The 25,507-nt window shown below is 39.9% G+C and overlaps 1 protein-coding gene across 6 annotated transcripts in view; it reads left to right on the forward strand.

The window, feature by feature from the left end:
- The window catches only part of smap1 (small ArfGAP 1), a 252,271-nt gene that overhangs the window by 202,033 nt on the left and 24,731 nt on the right, over positions 1 to 25,507 (forward strand). For all 6 annotated transcript variants that reach the window (XR_013497795.1, XR_013497794.1, XM_078213304.1 and 3 more), the window contains one exon: positions 22,694 to 22,865. Coding sequence is in view for 4 of the 6 variants with exons in the window: in XM_078213304.1 (XP_078069430.1) it covers positions 22,694 to 22,865 (172 nt within the window). In the remaining 2 variants the exon portion in view is untranslated. The remainder of the gene's footprint in view (positions 1 to 22,693; positions 22,866 to 25,507) is intronic.

The following is a 25,507-nucleotide window of genomic DNA, read 5'->3' on the forward strand; positions in this document are numbered from 1 at the left end:
GGCTCAGACTTTCATCAAAAATAAGAAGGCACATGTTTAAAATCATTCTCCAGTGAACTGAGGATATGGTATTCTTGGCTGAAGTGGAGTGAAATCCATGCTGACGAAGTACCTGAAATAAGATTTCAATAGAGGAGAATGGCAAGCGAATGGGACAAACAAGGGATTGACACATTTTTAACAATCTGCATTGACATGAGAGGTCGATTGACCTTCCATGCTGTAATATCCGACAATTTATGTTCCTTCACTGAGAAAAGAAAAACTTAGATTTCTGTGGAACCTTTCATAGCATCAGAACATCTCAAAGTGCTTTGTAGACGGTGAAACATTTCTGACGAGTAGCCACTAATATAGCAGAAAGGATAAAATATTTATCCTGTGTAGACGTACCTGTGCACTGCACTCAGGTCCATTCTTAACTCCGTGATAGAATATACTTGAGACGCGAAGAGGAACAGGGTCTTTTGTTTCTTGCTTTCCACTATCTGCTAATGCTTCCCTATTGCACTTAGCAGTTGAAGCTAAGATTTGAACTCCAGTTTGATCAGACCAGCAGCTCCACTCTTGTGGAACAATTCAGGGCACCACTCTTCAAGTGCCTTAGGTTGCAAAACAAGGTTTCAGTTATGAGGAGAGGTTGAAAATGATGAAATGGTTCTCTTTGACACAGGAGAGGTTTAGAAATGACCTTGTAGAGGCTTTCAACCTGATGAGAGGTTTTTATAGAGTTGATGGAGAAAAGTAGGTCCCTCTGGCAAATGAGTCAATAACTGGAAACCATAGATTTATAACAGTTGGCAAAAGATGTAGAGGGAAGATGAGGAGTTTTCCACTTTGAGTTGTCAGGATCTGGAACACACTACCTGGTGCAAGTGATTTCATAATTTTCAAATGGATTTGGAAAGCTGAGGATGAACAACTTCCAGAGTTATGGAAAAAAACCAGATATGGGACTAAGCATAAACTGCTCTTTGAAAGTGCCAGTACTGGTATAGTGGGCCAAATGGTGGCCTCCATTGTATGCAATAGCTCATGCAATGCCAGTGACAAGAAGTCAGGCATTTTATATACAGCTTAAAATAAAGTGCATTTAATATGTCAAACATTTCCTGCGACTTTTCATGCAAGCCAGTGATGAGTTAACTGTCTGCTGTACGGCAGAGCAGACAATCTAGCACTGTCTGACTGAGATCACTCAGTGACATGGTTCATGTCTTGTATTAAAATAGAAGAAAAAACACTGCTGCTGTAAAACTGCTATCTTGATGGGCATTTGCATTTCGATATCTTACAAAGGTTTTGCATTGTCAATGGAAGCCTTGTAAATAGGGGAGGCGATGGCCTAGTGGTGTTATTGCTAAATTATTATTCCAGAAACTCAGCTAATGTTCTGAGGATGCGGGTTCAAATCCTGCCATAGCGGATGTTGGAATTTGAATTCAATAAGAAAGTGTCTGGAATTAAGAATTTACTGATGACCATAAAACTATTGTCGATTGTCGGAAAAACACATCTGGTTCACTGATGTCCTTCAGGGAAGGAAACCTGCAGTCCTTACCCGTCCTGGCCTACATGTGACTCCAGAGCCACAGCAATGTGGTTGACTCTCAACTGCCCTCAGGCAACTAAGGATGGGCAAAAAATGCTGGCCAGCCAGTGATGCCTATGTCCCATGAATGAATAAAAAAAATAGTGAGGCCGCAGTAACTCTAATTGTAAAAGAAAATAACTATTTTACTTTGGAAGTTGCTTGGTTCAGAGATGAAAAGCAAATTGTGGGGGGAAAAAAGCTTGCATTTTTATGAATTCCCTATCTCTGGCTGTCTCAAGGTACTCTACAGTCAATGAAGTGTGGTCACTGTAGGAAATGTGATGGCCAATTTGTACATGGCAGAGGCCACAAACAGCACGATGATGATGATTATCAGATCATCTATGTTAGTGATTTTGATTATGAAATTCCCTCGCGTGCTCAAGATATTAATTGTTTCATCAAAAGTTTGGGCCACCGTCGACCAATAACAATGACATCTGTAAATGGAAAATATTAGCATACAGTTGGGACCAAAGGTAATGCACACAAGGAGACATTATGGATTGAAACACTAGAACAAATTCAAGTCTGTTTGAAACTTTGAAGTAATTTTTGCTAAACAGTTGCACACAGCAGGACCAGCCCAGTCCTTTTTCTGTAAAATACAACCACTGAACCCATTGACAAGTCTCCATTCCCATCTACAGGAGTTGGTGGCACCGATTATAAAACATTTTAAGGCTCAAGTCATAACCTAGCAAAGTGCAAGATGTTCCGCCTATAAACTGCACTCAATCTCTAGCATTTGCAAAGCCCCGAGCAGCAGCAGTCAATTTGGTCTTATTTTTGTATCTTTTGTTCAGCTTTTCTTTGTGAATGATTGTTTTAGTCATTTTTTTCTTTTTGAGATGATTGTGTAGCTCAATTTAATGATGGCATTCCACTGTTATATCATTTGTTGCATGCAGCAACTTGTTAGCATTGGCTATAGGAGAACAAATAGATCTGAATCAATCAGTAATCTGTCAAAAATGTAGCCTTCAGCCAGTAGCCTAGGAGATGAAACCATTCTTTTGCATCACTGTGGTTGTAGCTATCGGTTCCAGCTTGCCTTTGCGATCAAATCCACTTGCTGCATGTAATGAGTTTCGCCACTTGTTGGACAGGAGAAGCATTAAATTGCCCCAGGATATGGGGAAAAAGAAGGAACTTGTAGGTGGACCGCTTTGAGGAAGAAAACAAATGCGGAAACGGAGAGGGGCAGGAACGGACAGCCAAGTTAGAGGTCTGTTCATGCACATACAAGTATCTAAACATGAAGCTGACATCTCTGCACCATCATCTGGTTGGGACTACACTCAGCTGGTTCTATTCTTCTTTTTCTAATCATAGTCAGAGAATCACCTGCAATGGCTTCTTTTCCTGCTTTTGTGCCATTATTTCTGGTGTTCCCCCAAGGGTCTGTCATTGACCCCACCCCTGTCCTATTGCTAATAGACATGCTCCTCAGAGACATTATCTGAAAACACAGCATTAATTTCTGCATGTATACTGACAACATTATACCTCACTGTCACCTGTCACTAAATTGTTGGACTGATAGTCTGACATCCAATATGAGCAGAAATTTCCTCCAATTAAAAATGTTAGGCTAACTAAAGATAGATCCCCATCATAAGTTCCATTCCCTCACCATTGATTCCATTCTTTCCTTTAAGTCTAGTTCTTCAACCAGGCTCTTGGTTATCTGCATAAATATTGCTGTATGTGGCTTGGTGTCAACTTTAGTTTTATAATGCTCCTGTGAAGCACTCTGGGATGAATTCTGTATATTAAAGGCACTAAATACATGCAACTTGTTGTTAACTGAAACATGTGAACAGGCTGTGTGAGATAACAATGTAGGAAATTCTTCTTGTAATATTCCTATCAAACCTGGGTTCCTTATGGATCATAGTCCGATCTTGCATCTGGTTCTCTTTTGAATCTGTATATTGTGTGTTTGAACGGCCCCTGCTGGAAACTTACTCCTTGAGTCCTTGTGCCATGGCTCAAAGGTGCCTCTGAATCAGGAGCTCAAGGATTCGTACCCTAATCCAGAGACTTGATCGCCTTATCTAGGCTGAAACTGCAGTGCAATACTGAGCAAGTGCCTCATTACTGAAGGTGTGTTTGTTTAGATGAGATGTTTAAACTAGACCCTTCATAGATGATATGAAAGAGTGGGGAAATTCTTCCAGTGTTCTAATATCTCAGCCAAAACTATCAAACACAGATTATCTGTTCATTTATTTAATTGCTGTACGTGCAAATTGACTGTTGTGTTTACAATCTCTGGCTAGAATTCAAAAATACTTGATTGGTAGTGAAGCACTTTGGAATATTCCCAGGTAGCAAAAGATCCTATATGTAATTTTTCTATTTTTCTGTCTGTTTAGAAGTTGCGCCTAACTTAATATTTAATTCACATACCTTAATGTTTGAACATGATATCATGTTTAATATATAAACAAAAAATGTGTTCTCTCTCATATCCTGGCAAATGCAGAGAATCTGTTTGTAACCATGGTTATGGGCAAATTCCTGAAACAATGAGCACCAAAGCTTTATGTTTTCATCTGAGTAAAGTTATTATCAATTTCGGATCAATGTCTTGAGTCAGTGGGAAGAGCATTCTAATCCTGGGTTTTTTTGTAGGAGCTTGAGATAAATGAATGTTTACGATGTTTTAGTAAGTGATGAATGGAATGCTGAAACTGCAGGGCGTGCTTGCTCATTTTTGTTTCAAACAGAGGTTTCCCGACCCCCCCCGCCCCTCAAGTTGCCTTTGAATCCCCTGTGATTGCAGTAACGTCCTGAGTTGTTACTTCTGCTAAGGTAATCCAATTCTACGGTCTCAGAGCTGAGATCCCATTGCTCCTTGGGAGTACGGCTTTGTACAATCATTAGCAATGCAACGGCAATTTTAATCAAGACTGCATTAAAATTCTTTGTGGATCACTCAACAAAGTATCATGGGTTGAAACACCAGTTCCCAAGGTTTGCAATGCAATCTTGTCTCGATATGTACCACAGTTGGAAAGGTGATGTTCCCTAGCAGTGCATTTTTAGATTATTTCCCTCAGAACTCCCTCTCTCTAATGCTACTATTTATATTTCAGCGAAGATTGTATTCCATGACTCTACCTTGCAACTTGCTAGTTGATTTGGCAATGATAGAGTCCTTTTAAGTAGGCATCAAACACTGTCAGATTAAGAAAAGGAAATCTGAAAAGCAGAAGGGAAAACAACAATGGAGCAGATAAGTCTACATTACAAGATAGAGTAACTTTGAATCTTTTCTATGTAAAATGACCATTCAGCTACCCCCCCCTTCAGACATAAATATTCAGATATGGGGAGTAATGGCATAGTGATATCATCGCCAGTAATCCAGAGATCCAGGATAATGCCCTGGTTCGAATCCCACCACTGCAAATGGTAGAATTTGAATTCAATAAAAACCTGGAAGTAAAAGTCTAATAATGACCACAAAACCATTGTCAATTGTTTTAAAAACTCATTTAGTTCACTAATGTCCTTTAGGGAAGGAAATCTGCTGTCTTTGCCTGATCTGGCCTACATGCAACTCCAAATCCACAGTTTACTCTTAAAATGGCCTAGCAAGCCACTCAGTTCAAAGGTAATTAGGGATGGCCAATAAATGCTGGCCCAGCCAGCGATGCCCACATCTCATAAATTGAATTTTTTTTAAAGTGGAAAAAAAACTTATACTTGACAAATTAAATGGATTTAGTTCAAGGGCATCAGTACCAATGTAGTGATGATTAGCCTATTTTCATTTTTGAGTTTAGACCATGAGAAACTATTCAATTCTGGTACCACAGTAGAACCCAATCCTGTCCTCCATCCATATGAGTGTTTATCATTATGGATTACTGGCCAGTGTCCTGCAGCAAGGGCCTTTGACTTTCTGTTTTCTTGACAAGGAATTGAAGACCAATTGTAGCCAGTTAAACCTGAGACACTCCTAATCTGTAGGCATCTGTTCTACACTAGACTGTGCACTTATCAAATTAGTTAGATTTACAGTCCAAATATTCCATGAAAATGTGAACACTTGAGTTGTCCTACACAATTTAACAAAACTGCTGAGTGCCATATGTTGCAATCACACAAATATTGTACTGCTTGTAACAATCCCTGTATTTCAGTACCTGTAAACCAGTTTTATGCTACAAGCCATACTTCTACAGTTTTTTTTTATGGCCACTAAGCAAAGAGGATTCTAATATAAGTCTGGATTTTACAGTAGAACGATTCAAAGTCCCTAATGAATGGGCAATATTGCAAAGTTTGGTTTCAATTGGAAGAATCCATGAGAAGTGCTACCATTTCCAGAAATAGTAAAGCCAGATTCAGAAACTAGCACTTGAGTGGCAAACGGGTAGTCAAGATCTAGCGTGTACTCAAGGGTGCACAGTCATAATTCAGTCCTCCTTTTGTATATTTTTGTCCTAAGCTCCTGTGCCCACAAAAGTAATTGCAATTGACTGTAAATTTGTAAAACTGCAGTTGCTATTCATTTTTGTAACTTATTGGAAATATGCAAATTTTGTAATTTCTGGTAGTATCCTTGTGATCTAAATGTTCTTGGTGAGTGGGCATCTTTCTTATTTCTTTGTCATACTGTCAAAATATAGAGCGAGGCTTATTTCAGGCAATTCCCAGAGCAGTACGGGCAGCACAGTGGTTAGCACTGTTGCCTCACAGCGCCAGGGACCTGGGTTTGATTCCCGGCTTGGGTCACTGTCTGTGTGGAGTATGCACAATCTCCCCGTGTTTGCATGGGTTTCCCCTGCGTGCTCCGGTTTCCTCCCACAGTCCAAAGATGTGCACGTTAGGTGGGTTGGCCATGCTAAATTCTCCTTCAGTGTACCCGCACAGGCACTGGAGTGTGGCGACTAGGGGATTTTCACAGTAACTTCATTGCAGTGTGAATGTAAGCCTAATAAATATACTTTACAGTATAGCACGCTGATTCTTTTCAGATTCTGGTAGATCACCAATTGTATTCTTCATAGTTAGTCTGGGACTTAGTGTGGCTTCTGATGTTCACAGTAGCACCACTACAAACTAAACTTAGCATGACGGTGATTCAATCTTTGCAAATAAACAAAGGATACTGAAGAAAAACTTAGGGGATATGAAGCAAAAATGTTGCATGCAGCACTGGATTTGTAATACTGTTTACCTAACACTTTATTCTGAAGATCCAAGTAATATTGTCCTTCCTTAAAACTACCATTTTCCAGTTATTTACATTATAATTCATTCACAATATTTAGTTGATTATTTTGCTTCAGATTATATCACGTTATTTCAATTTGAATGTTGCAAGCTGCTTCTTTACAGGAGTATGGAAATATGGATTTTTGTTGAAACTGTTACATTTTAAGATGTTAGCAGTTCTGTCAGCACCATAGTGAAAATAACCTTGACAGTCAAATGTAGCTGCTGTGTTTAATGGGAGATGACTGAAATGAAAAGCAGCTGAAGTGGTTGTGTCTCAATGGTTTCAGGGGAGAATGTATATGCTCTGGATGAGGTGCTGCTGAACTATACCTTTGGTCACAAGGCCAGATGGTATGGGCCACTGCAGTAGGCAAAGGGACTGCATTGTTTAAAGTGGTAGAGCAGCGCAGTTTACATTAATTACTACTAGTCAGTTTGTCATCAGAGGGGAGTGGACAGTTTTCGCTGAGAAGAGCTACAGGCTGCCATTTTCAGAGACCTCCACAGTTCTTCAGGAATCCAGTTCATTTATTTTTATTCATTCGTGGGGAGTGGGCGTCACTGGCTGACCAGCATTTATTGCCCATCCCTAGTTGCCCTTGGAGGGCAGTTGAGAGTCAACCACATTGCTGTGGCTCTGGAGTCACATTTAGGCTAGACCGGGTAAGGACGGCAGATTTCCTTCCCTAAAGGACATTAGTGAACCAGATGGGTTTTTCTGACAATTGATAATGGTTTCATGGTCATCAGTAGATTCTTAATTCCTAGATACATTTTGTTGAATTCAAATTCCACCATCTGCCATGGCGGGATTCGAACCCGGGTCCCCCAGAACAGTTTCTGGATTAATAGTCTAGTGATAAAAAATACCACTAGGCCATCGCCTTCCCAGTTCATTGCCTTGTTTCTCCCACCACATGTGCTATTTGTGGATCAGCATAACTGAGTGTGTGTCGCTTCAATCCTAGCTAAAGCTTAAAAGATAGTGTTGAGATCCTTGCGGCTGCTATATACATTAACAACTTGGATGTGAATGCAAAAGGTATAATTAGCAAGTTTACAAATGACATGAAAATTGGTGATGTTGATGTGAGGAGGATAGACTTATGCTACAGACTGATATTGATCAGTTGGTAAGTTGGGCAGGGCAATGACAGATGGAATTTATTCCTTGTAAGTGTGAGGTCTAATAAGGGTAGGATATAGACAATGAACGGTAGGTCCCTAGGGAGTATTGAGGAACAAAGTGACCTTTTGTGTACAAGCCCATAGATTCCTGAAGGTGGCAGCACAGGTAGATAGGGTGGTGAAGAAGGCTTACCAATGCTTGCCTTCATGAGGAGGGGTATAGAATATAGGAGCAGGGAGGTCTTGGTACAACTTTATAAAACACTGGTTAGGCCACAGATATATTATGTGTAGTTCTGGTTGTCACACTATCGGAAGGACATGATGGAACTGCAGAGGAGATTCAGGATGATAACCAGGATGTTGTCTGGGATGGAAAGTTTCAGCTATGAGAAAAGACTGAATAGGCTCGTTTTGTTTTCCCTGGACCAGAGGAGGCTGAAGGAGGAATCTGATGGAGGTATACAAAATTAAGAGAGGCATAGATACGGTAGATTGTAAGAATCTTTTTCCCATGACAGAGGTGTCTAAGACCAGAGGGCAAATGTTTAAGGCAAGGAGCAAGTGATTTAGAAGGGATCTGAGGAAAACATTTTTTACCCAGAAGGTGGTGGAAATATGGACTGCGCTGCCTGAGAAGCACCTGGATGAGCAGTTAAATTGCCATAGCATAGTAGGTTATGGACCAAATGCTGGTAAATGGGATTAGTATGGATTGACATTTGAATGTTAGCATAGACATGGTGGTGGGCCAAATGGCCTGTTTCTGTGCTGTATGTCTCTATGACTCACTGAAGATAGCAAAGAACCACATTGGCCATTCCACCTGATGCAAAACAATTTCAGCTTGATTGTTTTGCCAGCTGCTATTTACTACCGGCACTACCTGTTAGCTAGGTGGTTACCATGTGGTTTAGAATAACACCAACAAAGTGCAGGTTCATTTTCCCATTCTGGCTGAAGTAGTCTTAGGACCTGCCTCCTTGGCTTGCCCCAAGAATGGGAGGCACTGGCAGGCCACCACTGATGAAAACTGCCAGGAAAAATAGCTCAGAGTGAACCATCAGCAGATAATGGAACAAGGACCTGTCTTCAATTGGAACACATGGCATGATGATTGCCAACAATACATTTCTTTTCAAATAGAAAAGGAAGCTTTAAAAGTGGCATTGGAGCTGTTCAGAGTACTGGAATTGTAATGTATCAAAACATCTAGAATTCTAACACAGAGTTTGCATTCCCAACTTTGTGAACGAATCTATAAAAGATCAGGTAATAACCAGTGGTGAAGACTACTTTTACATGGTGGTTTTTATTCAGAAGGGCACAGTCGGCACAATGGTGCCGAAAGAACAAAAATGGTGAATAGTTGTGAATGAGCATTAAGTTTGGTACTTAGTGTCACATTGTTGATGGATTGTGGATTTCTGATTTAATAATCCTAAATGCATCTAGCATGCATGCAGCACAGTGGTTAGCACTGCTGCCTCTCTGCACCAGGGACACGAGTTGGATTCCCAGCTTCAGTCACTGTCTGTGTGGAGTCTGCATGTCCTCTCCGTGTCTGTGTGGGTTTCCTTTGGGTGCTCCGGTTTCCCTCCTCAGTCTGAAAGATGTGCTGGTTACGTGGATTGACCATACTAAATTCTCCCTCAGTGTACCCGAACGGCGACAGAGTGTGGCGACTAGGGGATTTTCCACAGTAACTTCATTGTAGTGTTAATGTAAGCCTATTTGTGACACTATTAAATATAATAAATGAAAATATTTTTTTCTGCTGAGCTGAAGCCTCTACTTTGTTTCTCAGGGTGCAAGGTAACAATTAACCTGAGACCCTTTGAGTTTGATGAGGGAGTGGAGTTGGGAGAAATGTTCATTGTATTTTGCAGTGTACAGTCAAGATTTTATTGCAGCTTCATTATCCTTCTATTTTGGGCTTGTTTATCTTGTAGGTTGACAGGGAAGGTGCTGTTTGATGATTTGACTTGCTTGTGTTACACAAATAAAACTCTCACTCGATGGTAGAACAGGAAAGTCTGAGGATGAGGGGATAGGGAGTTATCTGCTTGGAGTGGAACCAAATGGGAGTCCAACCAAGTTCAAAGTTTTATAATTTCACCACAATTCGTGGGCATGTTGACAAAGATTCACCAAAAGGTTGAGGGTTTTTCAAAAGCAATTCTGGTTTAATTTTTATAAACTGCTGTGTATAGTAAAAAGTAATAAAATTGTACTTATATTAATTATATTTTTATTGAATCAGCGATATTTACTTGGTGTTTTTCCTTGTGGTCAATAATATAGAAACATCACTTATCATTAAAGCTTTCTATTTTGTATTCTTTGATTTATAAATTTTATAATCACCTTCGGGACATGGTGGTATTAAGGTAAATACGGTAACATTTAGAAGATGTGTGAAAATCATACCTAATTAAATGTTATGTGATTAAGCATTACGGGAGGCATGTCACATGATTGAATCCCTTGTGATAAAATGTCACGTTATCAAATCTCCAGGAATGAATCAAACCAAAATGAGCAGCCCTGTCAATGTTCCAGGCTGACTTCACCTGCCTGACACATACAACATTTTCCCTTGTACTGCAATACTGTTGATTATCAAGGCAGGAAGTGGGGAGATGGAAAATGAAGATTCACTCTTGTTTTTAGATATGTGGTTACACCAACCGCCACACATCATGGGCAAATTTTGTTGATGCTAGCTGTAAGTGCATGGAATGCAGTCTGCATTTAAAGAAAATCTAATTCTAAGGATTGTTTTGTGAAAGTCTGGGTTAAAAATATTGCAGGTATCTGGCCAGATAGAAATCAGCTGTCAAATTCGAATTCAATTATTTGGCAGATCTGATCTTGACCGCAAGTAGATTTAAATATGCATGTCCATATGGAAATCTATCATTGGAGTTTTTAAAAAAAATCATAGGATGTGAGCGTTGCTGGAAAATCCAGCATTTATTGCCCATTTCTAACTGCCCTTGAGAAGGTGGTGTTGAGCTGCCATTTTGAACCATTACAGTCATGTGGTGTAGGTACACCCACAGTGTTGTTGTTTTAGTAAAAGGTTACATCCAGAACATGGGTACCATGGATACCGTATGATTACTGGTTATTCAGAAAGCCAAGCTACCATTGCTGATGCCATATCCAATAAATATGATTTTGCAATATTGGAATCAGTAGGTAGATTACTGAATTCTGTAAAACTCATGGCAACTTTCCCAAATTGTGGGCATAACTCTTCTTCTTTAATTGGGAGCAATTGATGGCAAAACCTGATCTTGTAGCAAGTCCTTAGAATGCTTCTTTGGAAACTCTGAAATGCATTGAAATCCATGCACTGAATTAGAAGCAATTTAAGAATCTGAAGAACTTGATGACTCATCTCCCTTTGGAACTGGTTCTTTTCTATGTGATAGGCTGGCTGGAGAATTTTCATTTACTCATGTCTGTGAAATATTTATGAAGAGAAAGAGTAGTTCTGTTTTACACCTAGTTTATGAAGCCATAAACTTCCCCTAACATTAAGCTATTTCAGATTCTGATTTGGTGAGGCGAATAGATGCCCTTTTCACCTATAAGGATCCCAAAAAATGGTTATGTTGTGAAAGACCAGCAGAACAGTAAATCGATCTCCTCTTGGGTATTCAGGATCACTTGCTCAGCGGTTTGCAAATTTCAAGTTGAATAGTTGAGGCATTCAATACTAAGGCAAATTGCTGAACTTCTCACTGATGACTGATGAAGCAGCTTCTCCAAGTGCTCTAACACATCATCTTTCATCTGATTTTTAATGACAGTGAGGGACTTAAGACATCGTCCTGTATATTTTTTTACAGAAATATTTAGAGATGTGCTCATCGCTATCCATAGAGATTTAAAATTAAACCAAAACTTGAAATGGCTATTATCTGAAACCTTGGAACGAAAGAAGCTACCTAGCAATATCAAGGAAACTCGCACATTATATCTGAAGAACCAGTAACAACACATTGTGGGCTGCATACACCAAATTCAAAGAGAGCTATACAAAGGCCATCTGCATTTCATCACCCAGGATGGCCAACCGACTCTACTTGTCTGCCAAAAGTAAGGGCCCTGCAACCTTCCTTTCAATTTTTAATGGTTGAGACATTTAACAATCCCGGGGACGCAGACGAGATACACAGCCCTTATCAAAGCCAGAGTGGAGAGGTGGGAGTCATGTGACAAGGACTTCTGGTTTTTGGAACTGGTAATGTTGCCTTGCTGAACTGCAAAGCCAGCCTGACATTGTACCACTTAACTAGCAGCATCTCAGGCAAGGAGCTCTGGTCCAGGTCGTACACCTGACTCCACCTGCCACTGGAAAGCCTGTGATATCACCTACAAGACTCAATCACCTCTGCATGCCTACGTCATTGTGTGAAGTAAACGCTTTGGAAACCGGAATTATCTAGCATCGGTTTTCAGCTCACCATCCTCACGGTGGCACAATGGTTAGCACTGCTGCCTCACAGCACAAGGGACCCGAGTTCGATTCCTGGCTTGGGTCATTGTCTGTGCAGATGTTCTCCGTGTGTTTCCTCTGGGTGTTCCGATTTCCTCCCAAAGTCTGAAAGACATGCTCGTTAGGTTTATTGGCCATGCTAAATTCTCCCTCAGTGTACCCGAAGAGGTGCCGGAGTGTGGCAATGAGGGGATTTTCACAGTAACTTCGTTGCAGTATTAATGTACGCCTACTTGTGACACTATTAAATAAACTTTAAAACTTTCTAAACTGAAAAGGAATACCTCATTAGACTTTGATTCTGGACTCTGGAACCCACTTGAAACACTTTCTTCTGGCTGTGGAGCCTGCATTGTTAATCTTTTCTCAGAGAAAAGAATGCAACTGAGGCATCATTGTATGAATGCAACTGAGGCAACATTGCAACACTCCTGTGTTTTGAGTGTCTGCAAATAAACTAACCCTTTGAGTTCATAACTCAAATTTGCAGTCGGTTTATTAATAGAAAACCAAGGGGTTGGGAATTATGGCATATTTATAAAGGAGGAAGCAAATCAAACATTTTTCTGTTTATGGACGGGTAGAGAGGGGAGAAATTAGTGTTTAAGTTAATCCACCTCCTGCCCATGACAAGCAAATTAACCTCTTTAAACCCCTATGTTTTGTCTGTTTAAATGCTTTCAACAGTAACTTATCAACAGTTATATTACTCTTGAGAATTTTTCCTTTCTAAGTCTCAAACTTTATTAGATCATTCCAATGTTTATTCTGACAAAAACAACATCAATTTCCTTAATCTTTCTTGATTTTTGTTCCATAGAGTTTCACAGGCATGGTCACTGACCCAGACACAGTAGGAAATATGTTCAAAATAGAGCCAGTTACAATGAATTGTAATTGATAACCCAAACCAATTGTAACGATATTTGCTGGTCTTTTCTGTTTGCATATGTAGAATAATAATTATCCTGTGCTGTACTGCTGGTTTGGGGGATTTGTTGCATTATTTAGTAAAAGGGAAATCTTCAATAAAAACATTTCTTAAAAAAATAGCAAATGTCAATGGTTCAAACACCGATTTATGTGCAGTGCAACTGGTGACCTGGATCCAATCCTATCCACAATACTTTTCAGTCCAAAGCCTTTCATCCATTTCTCAATCAAATGCAGGAAGTGTACCTGAGGCTTTTATCTTATAGGGAAACCTTTCCTGTTACAGCGTGTCAAAGCTCTTGGAAAGCCTAGGTAGACAGTGCCCACTGGAATTCCCTCATTGACAAGCTTGTGATTTCTTTAAAGATGCTATCAAATCAATAAGACTGGGCTTCCTTTTCCAGAAGTCACATGAGCTCTCCCTGAATTTGGAGTATTCAGATAGTGCACCCTGAATGATTCAGTATAGAATTTTCCCTATTGCTGACAAACTATTGCCCTGATCTGTCTCATCTTTTATAAAGATTGGAACTATTTTAGCCCACTTCCAGTCTAAGGGATCAGTTTGTGACTTTAACAAATTCTATATGATATAGCAAGACCCACGGTAACACCATTCAGGCCGTTCTTCCGAAAACTCTCCGGTGACTAGGAACTGGATTGGCCACTATATCTATTTTCAGGTTCCTAATTCCATCTCAAACAATGTATTCACTTACTTTCACAAACAATTGTGTTATTAACACAATTTTGATCTGTCAGTTGAACATTGAGTGTCAAGGCTGATGTAACATCTCAGTTCGTGTACAGATTTTCAAATTAAATGCCAATTAGTCTTTCAGATCATTTTGCACTCTATTGATTTTTAAAGTCTGCTGTTTTTGGAACATTGTCCTTGCTTTATCTTAATAGTTCCCAAAAAAAGCAAGTGAGGCACATTCATTATCTCAACTGGATTATGAGCTGTTGTACTAGAAAGTCAATTCAATGATATTATAACACCGGTCGAGAGCGGCAAACTTGTTCTGCCATTTAGATTAAGAGGGAATCAACAGTCAAAGGTTAATGAGTATTCTTTATCAAATAGTAATTTGATCTTGTAGTTAAGGCTGCCAATTTCTCCACAAGCGTGTACGTCTCCTGTCACATTTGGGATACAAGGAGTCTGCAACACCCTGATGTTCTAAATATATTGCTCAGTTCGAATGCAGACTTCTCAATTTAAAAACATCCCAAGTGCCAATGGTTCGACACACGGTCAGAATAAAGAAAAGGCTGAGAGAAGTAAAACTACAGTGTCACAGATAGTTGACCTTGCATGGCATTTTTTGTTTTGAAGTCCGAACATTGTGTTGTAGACCTCTCTGCTGAAGGAAGCACTCTTGAAGAGTTAGTGAAAACTAAGAGGCAGAGGTTCCAGCCTCCTCAGCAGGAATCAGCCAAACCTCAAAAATATTGCAGTCCTTTTACACCACAGTTGTGTTTCACCGAAATTGAATTTCAACAATCTTTTATGCTGGTTTTTAAAAATGTGCTGAAAGCACTCTCACTTCATTAAGAAAATCCTTTAGAAAAGCTGATTTAGACTTGATTTAAAAGGAAAAAAAGAAATACTTAAATGTAGACTGAACTTTTCACAACTGCCAGATGTTTCAAAACACTTTAGAACTAAAAGTATTTTTGAAGTGCAGTCACTGTTATCATGTGGGCAACAGCAGCCAATTTGCACATAGCAAACGCTCAAGTTGTGCTAATGACCAGATAATCTGTTTTTGTGACATTGATTGAGGGATGAATATTGGTCAGGACACTAAGAGCTTCCCCCACCTTTCCTTCCAGATAGCACCACTGGATTTTTTGCTTCCATCTGAGGGGGGGGCACAATTTTGATTTATCATCTCATCTGAAAGGTGGCAGCTCTGATAGTGCAGCACTGAAGTATCAGCCTTGATTTTTGTACTCCAGTCCTGGAGTGGGACTTGAACCTATAACTTTCTGACTCAGAAACAGATGATTGGAAACTGACATCAAAGCAGTGCCGTTTGAACTGCAGGACACATCCAAACTACTTCTCAGATAGTCATCATGCCAAAATGTTCTTGTCGAAATTTCCTAAGATCCTGATCAGTTACCAGGGAGAGAAAACTCTGTCAAACTTATCCTCAGAAGATTAAATTAGTCAGATCAGTTAGATGATAATGGTTTGTCACGAGAGCAGAGTTTTTTTTGCATTGTTTTCTTGTGAGGTTTCTTATTACAGCGATATAATATATTGCAAAGCAGAGGAAGGCAATTTTCATTCATGTAAAACCCTTCCCTCATGTTATGTAACTTACATTACCTTTCGAAGGGCTACATTGCTCAATCCATTGGGAATCATGAGCATTTTCTGCATGTTCGTTGTATGGACATCCCTGAAACTGACAGCTTACATTTGTAAATCACTCCCAAGCACTACGTAAAATTGCTAATCATTTATGGATTTAGCAGCCACTTTTTCAAAATGTTAGAGTAGGCATTTCATTTCTGACCCAACTGAATATATGATGCTATGGTTAGCATTGCTAGTACAATGCGGATATTAACACAAATGAATGTTCTTTTGCTTCTGATTTCAATGTTTCCAATCACAACAAATCCTTTGTCGCCTACACAGCCTGCCCCAACTCACCCAGTACACCATCTGATAATCCTAGCCAACCCTGAGCTGAGCTTTAAACCACTTGATCACTAAGACCAGCCGTTTCTCCCCATGACACATCTCCCACCTACCTCAACCTCCTGTTGTTGAACCTCTTATTCCAGTCTTTGCTGCATCCAGGCTTGACTTTTCTAATTCTCTTCTCGTCTCACCTTCAAGTTTCGCCACATAGAACTCTGCCACTGCTATCCTTTTCTCAAGTTTTGTTCAAAAATCATATTTGTCCCTCAGTTCGCGTCATTCAAAATACTCATCTACAAATCTTTCTTCAGCCTTCTTGATCCTCCGTTGTTCCAGACCCTTATCCCAGTTGCACCCTGTACCAATTATGACCCTCACACCCGCTCTATTATAGGTGTCAAAATTCTTCTCACCTTCCCTTTCTATAATTCACGTCTCCCCCACCTTCAATAGTCTTCATTAGAAGCAGAACTTTGGGGATATGGATGATGGTGTTTCATTTTGAGAACAAAATTTGGCTTCCATGTTTGCAATTCTCCACTCTGTGTGATTCTTTCTGCAGTTGTTTGGAATAGACAGTAGAAGATGGTTTTCAACATAGCTTTTTATTTGCCCAGTATGATGTCCATGGTACTTTGTTTCTTATGCACTTCATTCTGTGAAGGCTATTTTTAAAAATTCTTTAAAAGCCTTGACTGAAAAATTTGTAAAATGTCAAGAGTTTGTAATATAATCTTGAGTACTGTTTTGTGCATAATATATCATTGTTTTATATAATGTGTAGAAATATTTGCTGTGGTTGTTGTCCTATTTGAATAAAATGTGGCTACTTTCTAATGAGGTATCTTCTAACCCAATAGTATTACTGTAGTAGGCAGCAAACCAGTTTGATGCTCCCTTCAGTTTGTTACTGCTACCATTTCTAATTCACTTAAAATGTATTTTGCCTATTAATTTCTGTTCCTCCTGGTTGACAGAACGCCAGTATTTTAATACAAGATTATTCATTGGATAAAGCAGGTCTAAATTCCTTTTTGCATATATTAATGTTATTTTGTGGAATTCATTTCATAGGACTTCAGTCAAGTGTTTAATGAAAATTAGTTGGGTTGTGGACTTGAGAATGAACAGACAGAAAAGCACACAGCGCATATTTGTCTTCATTCATCCACAGTATGCACAGGAGGCAGCTAAGAAGCAGAGGCTTAGTACCACACAACATTAAAGTTTGGTTGTAGAATCCTGTCTCCAGCTGAAAAGATTGAATATTAATAACGTCGTAAGCCTTGCAGATTTCAAGACTCTGAAAGGATTGAAATAGCATTTCTACATTAAAATCATTGAGATTATAACGCTTCAGATATTGAGGGTGCTAGCAATGGAGAAATTTCATCTGCTTGATCAGCATTAGTTAAACAAAGTGACAGCATTTTTGTTGTTGACACATTTCAGATATAGATGTTTACTATCTCTCAGATTTGTATTTAAATTGGGAAGTAATTCCTTTACATTCAGAGGAGTTACAAAAAGAACAAGAGACTCCCATCTTGTAATTCGACTTTATGATTCTGGTGGAGTTCAAGGGAGGAAATTTTTATCCGGGTTTGTCTGCCTGATTTAGTCGAATCAAGTCTGAGGACAATGTGCTTGATACTGGGATTAGTGTTTTATCAGTATTATTGACATGCAGGGTTCCAGGATCGATGCAGTGTTTGCTGGGTGAGATTGACCCATACTTTGCCAACTGTAGAAAGAGGTTCTGTCTGCATTTGTTCCCAGTACATCGTCATTAATTGAAATGTGGAGATTGTTGAGTACTGCAGACAAATCATGCACTCTGGATGAGTTCAGTATTGCATTAATGGTTCATTACCCTGTCAATCTCCTACAGTTGAGAAGAAAGCAGGTGCTTGATGAATGTTTTAAAACTTATTCTGATTTACTGCTTCAGTTGACAGGAGTGCCAGATAACTGCATATTATTGCAATCTTGTGTGTTCTACATGCTGGATTTGTGTCTTCAGAAATTGTCCCCAGGGAGATGGGTTTTCTGATTTGAGCAGCTTTTGTTGAAGTTTGATGTCTGTTATTTTGAAATTAGTGATTCAAGCAAGCATATTGAAAAACAAACAGAGGGTAAAGGGAATTAAAAGTTTTGAGCAGTTTTTATACATGGCTGGAGCCATTTCCCATTTTTCAAGTTACTGTTTTGCTGCTGTTGGATAATGTGCGGCCAAAATTCCATTAATGTTGCTCTGAGATTAACATTTAGGAGGTATGTCAAGTTAATCTGAAGTGGCAAGTGCCATTTATTTTAAGGTATCTGGCCCCTCTCCCTGATGCATCAATTTGATGGTAATTTACTGCATGGGGAGCCTGCAATGTAGTTGGTTGGTACTCAACACCATGGCACCTTATTCTTATGGGTAGAAAACTCAGTCCCAGTTATGCAGCGCCACAATGACCAGACAGAGCCCAAAACCAAAAATATCATTTATTCTCTGTCTTATTGCATTACATCCTTTGATTGTTCCAGTGGTGACAGCCCCAAGCACACGAACATAGAGGCAGAAGAAAGCACAATAAAGATTTTTGGATGAAGGTTTATAACTCTCTATCAGGTCAAAGGTTCTAAGATATGCAGAAAAGAATGTTCCATATTCACCACCTGGTCAATGCAGGGTTAACTGATCCCAGCTGGAACAGCCATTGGGGTACCTCGATTAGCACCAGTACCTCCGGCCTAAAGAGGGCCAAAATCAGCCAGGCTTCTTGATATTTAGTAATTGCTATCCAATGACCCTTGACAGAAAATCCACGCTTTGCCCTTGTTTGAAGTGTTCATTTGTGAGTCACCTGGGTTGTCCAAAAGCCTGAGGACAGTGTCTTCTTCCCCCCGCACATGTGAGGAATGATAATGTGGGAGAGCTGTTGGCATCTGTTTCCACAATTGGGCTCTAGTATCAGTGGGCAGCACTACGAGGGTTGTGGAAGATGGAAAGGAAATGAATAAAAAGATGGACCGTGTGAACTTAAAGGAACCAACTCAGCTTGGAAGTTTTTATGTTTAATAAAAGAAACAATTATCATCTTGGAGACATGCCTATTTGTGACTGAGAACTGCAAAACTGTAAATTGACTGCTCAGTTTACACTGCTGTTTTGTTTAATATTGTTCCCGAATTACTGTAATGTTTTTGCACTTACATTGGAGGGAAGCAAAATAGTTTTGCTGTTCAAACTATTTTAACTGATGATGGATGAAGGTGCCAGACACAATGAAAAATTGATGCCTCATGCAAGTTACAGGCTTCTGAAGAAATCTTCTGGGACATGTGAAAGTTTGAGCCCGAGGAAGAAGTTGACTTTAATCTGAAATCTAGGCAACTGTACCTTATAGGTTCCAGCATTCCTTTGGGATCCAGCTGCTTCAAGGCACTTACTCTGGGAATTGGGCCAGTAACTTGCAAGGCATTTCCTCCTCAGAAACTTGCTGTGTTTTATTGATTCTTTAAAAAATTGTGTTCTTTAAGAATGTAACCTATGGTTATATCTGAAGAGGTGTGACTTGATAATCCTCTGCTTCAAGGTTCTAGTTCCAGTCCATCTCGTGCCTGAAAAGTGTAATGGAGAGTGGGGTAGTGGATTGAATTTCAAAACCAATTAACCTAACAATTAAGGGGAGGCACCAGCCTAGTGGTATTATCGCTAAAATATTAATCCAGAAACTCAGCTAATGTTCTGGGGACCCGGGTTCGAATCCCACCATGGCAGAAGATGGCATTTGAATTAAATTTTAAAAATCTGGAATTAAGTGTCTACTGATGACCATGAAACCATTGTTGGAAAAACCCATCTGGTTGACTAATGTCCTTTAGGGAAGGAAATCTGCCGTCCTTACCCAGTCTGGCCTACATGTGACTCCAGAGCCACAGCAATGTGGTTGACTCTCAATTGCCCTCCAAAAGTAACAAATGATGGGTAATAAATGCTGGCCAGCCAGTGACGCCCATGTCCCATGAACGAATTTTTTTTAAAATTGGTCACAGACAAAAGACAAAGCTGGCTCATCTTCATAACTTATTCATTCAGATTTTGAACGGTGAGCCAAAATTGGGAGAATTTCTGCATCTTCCAACACATTGACACCAAAATGCAAATAGCATAAATCTGCTTTCTGTTTATTCACAGAATACAGGGAATTGAGTGTTTTCACCATTTTTCTGCTATATTTGATGATTTTCATATCCTAAAATGTCACGGTAAAGTTTTGAGTAGGCATTGAGCATCTTCACAATGACTTTCCCGAGCACTGTGATTATTTAGAAAATAGCTGACTTGGGAATACTCAGAGTATTGTCATGCTCATTGCATCAGTCAGACTGCAGAATTCTTCTCAAAAGGATTCTTAGTGGAAGTCTAGTGTTTGACTCCATGGTGTTTGAAAACACTGAACTGTTATCTCTTAGTTTATAAACTCAGTGTGATCTTTTCCCAACTTGAATCCCTCAAGCTGGTGGCATCAGACAAATGGGCAACTGTCGCTATATCCCTAAAAGATCTAGAATTGTTGCTAAAGAGTTGCACTCGTTTACTGACATTCTAATTAACGAATGATCTTGGCACTTGCTTTCCACTTCAAAGTGCAGTAAATCCTTATTAGGAAATGATAATTGCTCTGCAGTACCATCTCTAAATAACTATCATTTATGCATGTGCCTTGATGATGTGGGTAGGCCTTTTAATTGTTGGGTGAGAAAGATGTCCACCTCAGTTGACAATCTAATTGGAGATGATTTGGAAAGTTTTTGCAGCTGACCACTTCTTTTCCACTCCTGTGCATGTGTAGTGTGTGCATTTTACTACCCATGATGTGGATGATCAGCACCAGGAGTTCCTCGCCAGCTGTGCAGATAGTGGCAGCTCATGATGAAGTGAGCATGAATGGGCATGATGATAATTTGTCACCTTTCCTATGTTTAACTGCAATATCAGCTTTGGACTTTAACAACCTTGAAACCCGGGTAGGAATTGTTTATGTGCAGTTACCCACAGTTTCCCTGTAAGTTTTTAAGTTTATTTATCAATGTCACAAGTAAACTTACACGAAGTTACTGTGAAAGTCCCCGAGTCGCCACACTCGGGTACACTGAGGGAGAATTTATCATGGCCAATGCACCTAACCAGCACATCTTTCAGACTGTAGGAGGAAACACATGCAGATACGGGGAGAATGTGCAGACCCCGCACAGTCCCTGGCATTGTGAGGTAGTAGTGCTAACTACTCTGCCACCGTGCTACCCTTCGTGTAGTGTTTCTCATCGCAGAATTATTCATTGTGGCTTTCGGTTCAGATCTTGCGTGCCTCTCCAAATAACTGCTGAGCTTGATATTTGCATCAGACAGCCTGACATGGAGTTGAATAATGAACTAGGTCAAAGAAAAGGCCCTACACTCCTGTCATTGTGTTTTGTGTGTGCGGAGGATTGGGATGTTTAAAACATGATGAGAATCATTAAAAATTTATAGTTTTCCTTGAAATTAGATATTTATTGTTTCTGGGGTACTGTACCCTTAGGTATTGTTTACCTTGACTGATGTGTCTATTGCACTGTATTGCAAACAGGGAAGAGAGATTGGTACAACTGCGATGAAATTCAGCTGACTATTTAACCTTTCAACTTCCAGTTGAGTGACCTGCCTCCTTGTTGTACCACAGTAGATTAATATGGCAAATGCTTTCTTAGTCTCCTATCCACTGCATATTGAATAACCATTTGTGAATTTTAAAAAATGTTTTGATAGGACCCAAGTAATTAGTACTAAATTCTGTCAGTTCTCTGTAGAGGATTCGTGTTCCAAGCCAACAGAAATAGGTTAGTTACTTCCAGTGAACAATTTGAGAAACATAAGGACAGACAATGCTGGAAATATGCAACAGGTCAGGCAGCATCAGTGGAGAAAGGAATGGTTTATGTTTCAGGCTAATGACCTTTTATCACAATTTGAATAATGTTCTTGCAGCAAACTACCTGGCTATAAGAGAAGAGATCAGAACCTACCCAGTTCCTACCAGTCATTTCCAATAATTTAACCATGAGTTAAACTAATTGCTATAAAGGCAAGAATTCGCAAATGGTCAACACTATTCTCAGCAGCCTCTGTTTTATAATAGTATCAATTTCTTTGTCCCTGTGATTACTTAGGAATTCAGTGGTATTCACAAATGCTGAAGTAACATTAACAGTTGGAAAGGATGCACTCAGTCCTGGTATTCCCATCATACTTACATGTAGACCATCCATCCAGATGTAAGCTTTGCAAGCTGAACGTGTATTTCGGAGGATTTTCTTTATCTTGTAACCTCATTTACTTTTGATCTGTTTTTAAAGTTTTTTTGAAAAGCAGAGGTCCTGCAATGATATGTTATAATGCAGCAAGATCCCCTTCCTAAAAAGATGATGTTCATGTGGAGATGTCTTGTACAGTTCCACCTGTTGAAAATCATTACTCATGCTCAATAGGAACCTGGAAAATGTTTTTGTTTTGTAGTTACAAGTCCTGTGGTATGATGGACAAGGGTATTTGTCTCTGACGCTGTAATCTCAAATTTTGACATTCTCTTCACAGCCCTCTTCCACAAAACTATCAGGAGCAGCCTTATCTGCAGCAGCAGGAGATCTTGACCTTTTTACTGAACCAACCACAAAATCAGAAGACTCTGCTAAGAAACCACTGTCCAAGGATTCTATCTTATCATTATACGGTACAGGAGGGATACAACAACAACAAGGCACCCCAGGTAAATTACTGACATTGCTTTCACAATGCAAAGCATTGGGCAGTGGACATCTCTAACTGAGTGTGGTGCTTTTTAGGTATGCTGGAAATGGGAAAGTTTATGTTGTGATGAATTCTGACTTGTCCTATCAATAACTTCAATATCAAGTATCCTCTGTTGCAGGAGCACTGCTGCAGTATATAATATATGTTGCTTCGATGAATAGAGCAGTAACACTTTCAGTATTGACTATGTCACTATTGGAGAAAAGACGTTCTTATTTTTAAGTTTATAAATGAGAACTCCAGGACTTCCATGTCTTGGACAACCATGTATGCAGGAAGCGTCATCAGCTAGAGCACCCTGAGTTCCAGGTCTTGCAGCTTGAGTGGCAGCTTACATCACTGTGATGACCAATTCTGAGAAGGTGGGATCTATACAGGCCAGGTGGATTGCCCCCTCAGAGTTTGTACCAATGCCCATAAATTGTTAGTGCTGTTAGGTTTAAATTACCTTGGCAGAGAGATGGAACCAGGAAAGGATCAACAAAGTTCACAAAAAAGTGGAGAAAAATGAAACTGAAGTAAGAAATGGTAAGGACTTGGTTGGGCTCAGGCTAGAAGGTAATGCAATAAGGTCTATGTTATGCTTACTTCTGCTCCTAATTCATATGTATGTTCGTATGTGGTGGGCTTTACAGTACGTGTCTATAAATGCATGAAGCATGATAAATAAAGTTGGTGAACCATAGGTGCAAATAACAATAGTGATAGAGTATGCTGGTGTGGCAATAGTGGAGACCTGACTCCAAAAAAGGCAACACCAGATCTTCAGAAAGATGGAGAAGGTAAGAAAGGAAAAGGTGTTGGCAGTATTGATTTAAGGAGAGAGAGGATGTCCTGGACTGATGAAGGACTGAATTTAAAGTTCAGGAGCAATAGAGGTACCATCACAGTACTGTGTATATTCTATAGGTCGCCAACTACTTGGAAAGTTATAGAGCAACAAATTTGCAAGGAAATTGCAGGAAAATGCAGAAAATGTAGTGTAAAATATAGTCTGTGTGGAGTTTGCCCATTCTTCCTGAGTCGTTGTCGGTTTCCCCCGGGTGTTCCGGTTTCCTCCCACAGTCCAAAGATGTGCAGATTAGGTTGATGGGCCATACTAAATTACCCCTTACTGGGATTATGGGGATAGGGCCTGTGTGGATAGTTGTCAGTGCAGGCCCACTTGGGCCAAATGGAGGCCTCCTGCACTATAAAAATTCCATGATTCTATTAATTATAATGGGGGAAAATAATTGTCCTAATAGAGATAGAAATAATGGAAAGACCAGACAGAGATAGGGTAGAGTTTCTGAAATCTTTAGCAGGAGAATTTTCTTGATCAGTATGTCTCCGGCCAAATAGAGAAGGAGGCATTGATGGACCTGGGGAATGAGATGAACCAAGTGGATCAAGTGTCAGTCAGGGAACAGCAATCAATGTATAGTAAGGTTTAGGTTAGCTATGGAAAAGGACAAGGAGCAATCCAGAGCAAAAATATTTAATTGGAGGAGGGCTATTTACAGTGGGGTGAGAACCAACCTGACCAGGTAAATTGGAATTAAAGATTAGTAAGCAAAATTGTAATGGCCCTTAAAAAGTAGATGGGTAGGACACAGTCCAGGTACAATTCCACTAGGGAGAAGATAGGACAAGCAAAAGCAGTGCTCACTGGATGAAGAAAATGATGAAGAGCAAGATAGAGCAGAAAAAGGGGGTATATGGCAGAAATCAGGTTGATACTACAAGTGAGAGCCAGGCTGAGTATAGTAAGTTCAGAGTGGAAGTGAAAATAAATTCAAGGCAGCAAAATGTGAGAAGAAACTGGCAGCTGACATAAAATGAAATCCGAAAGTCTTCTAAGCGTATAAATAGTAAAAAGTTCCCAAGGGAGGGGGTGAGGTCGGCGAGGCACCAAAAGAGTGTCCACACATGAAGGCAGAGGGCTTGGCTGAGATACCACGTAAGTACTGTGTGTCTGTCCTCGCCAAGGAAGACGATGTTGCCACTCTATGTTCCATACTGTTGCCTAATTCAATAAGCCGCTTTCCTTGTCCTTAATCGATAACTTTAGTTTCTTCACAAACATCATAATTTGTGAAATCATCACCTTGACTGAAGTGGCAATCAATCCATTGAACTGGCGACAGAGGAATTAATGAACAAAGGCCTCATGTGGAGTTCATTGGCTACAATTTTGCCAGCCCTTTGGAGGCAGGGTCCGGGAAAAAGGGCAAAACTATGTTGGGGAGATTCACCAACGTGGGTATATTTCCCAGGGATCAAAGATAATTGAATGCAGCAGCTTTTAAGACAGTTTAGGGCCCTAATTAATAGCCATTTTCCTGGAGGAGGTAAATTTCCTGCTGTTGCATGGGGCTCTTATTAATGTCCGGAGCCCAGCAATGCACCAGAGATGGTTTCATAGCTGGAGGTCAGAGCAGCAAGACATTTGAGGTCTTTTTTCATTTCCCTGCTGTGTTTTTCAATGCTCAAGGATCATGGAAACTGATGGCTCCGCTAATAATGTTCTCGCTGCAATGGCGGTGACTCTTTTACTAGTTAAGCTGCCATGGTGCTGCTGCAGCTTCTGAAACTTAAGCAGCATCCACACAGTGA

Source organism: Mustelus asterias, chromosome 5 (assembly GCF_964213995.1).
Source record: "Mustelus asterias chromosome 5, sMusAst1.hap1.1, whole genome shotgun sequence".
Classification (NCBI taxonomy): Eukaryota; Metazoa; Chordata; class Chondrichthyes; order Carcharhiniformes; family Triakidae; genus Mustelus; species Mustelus asterias.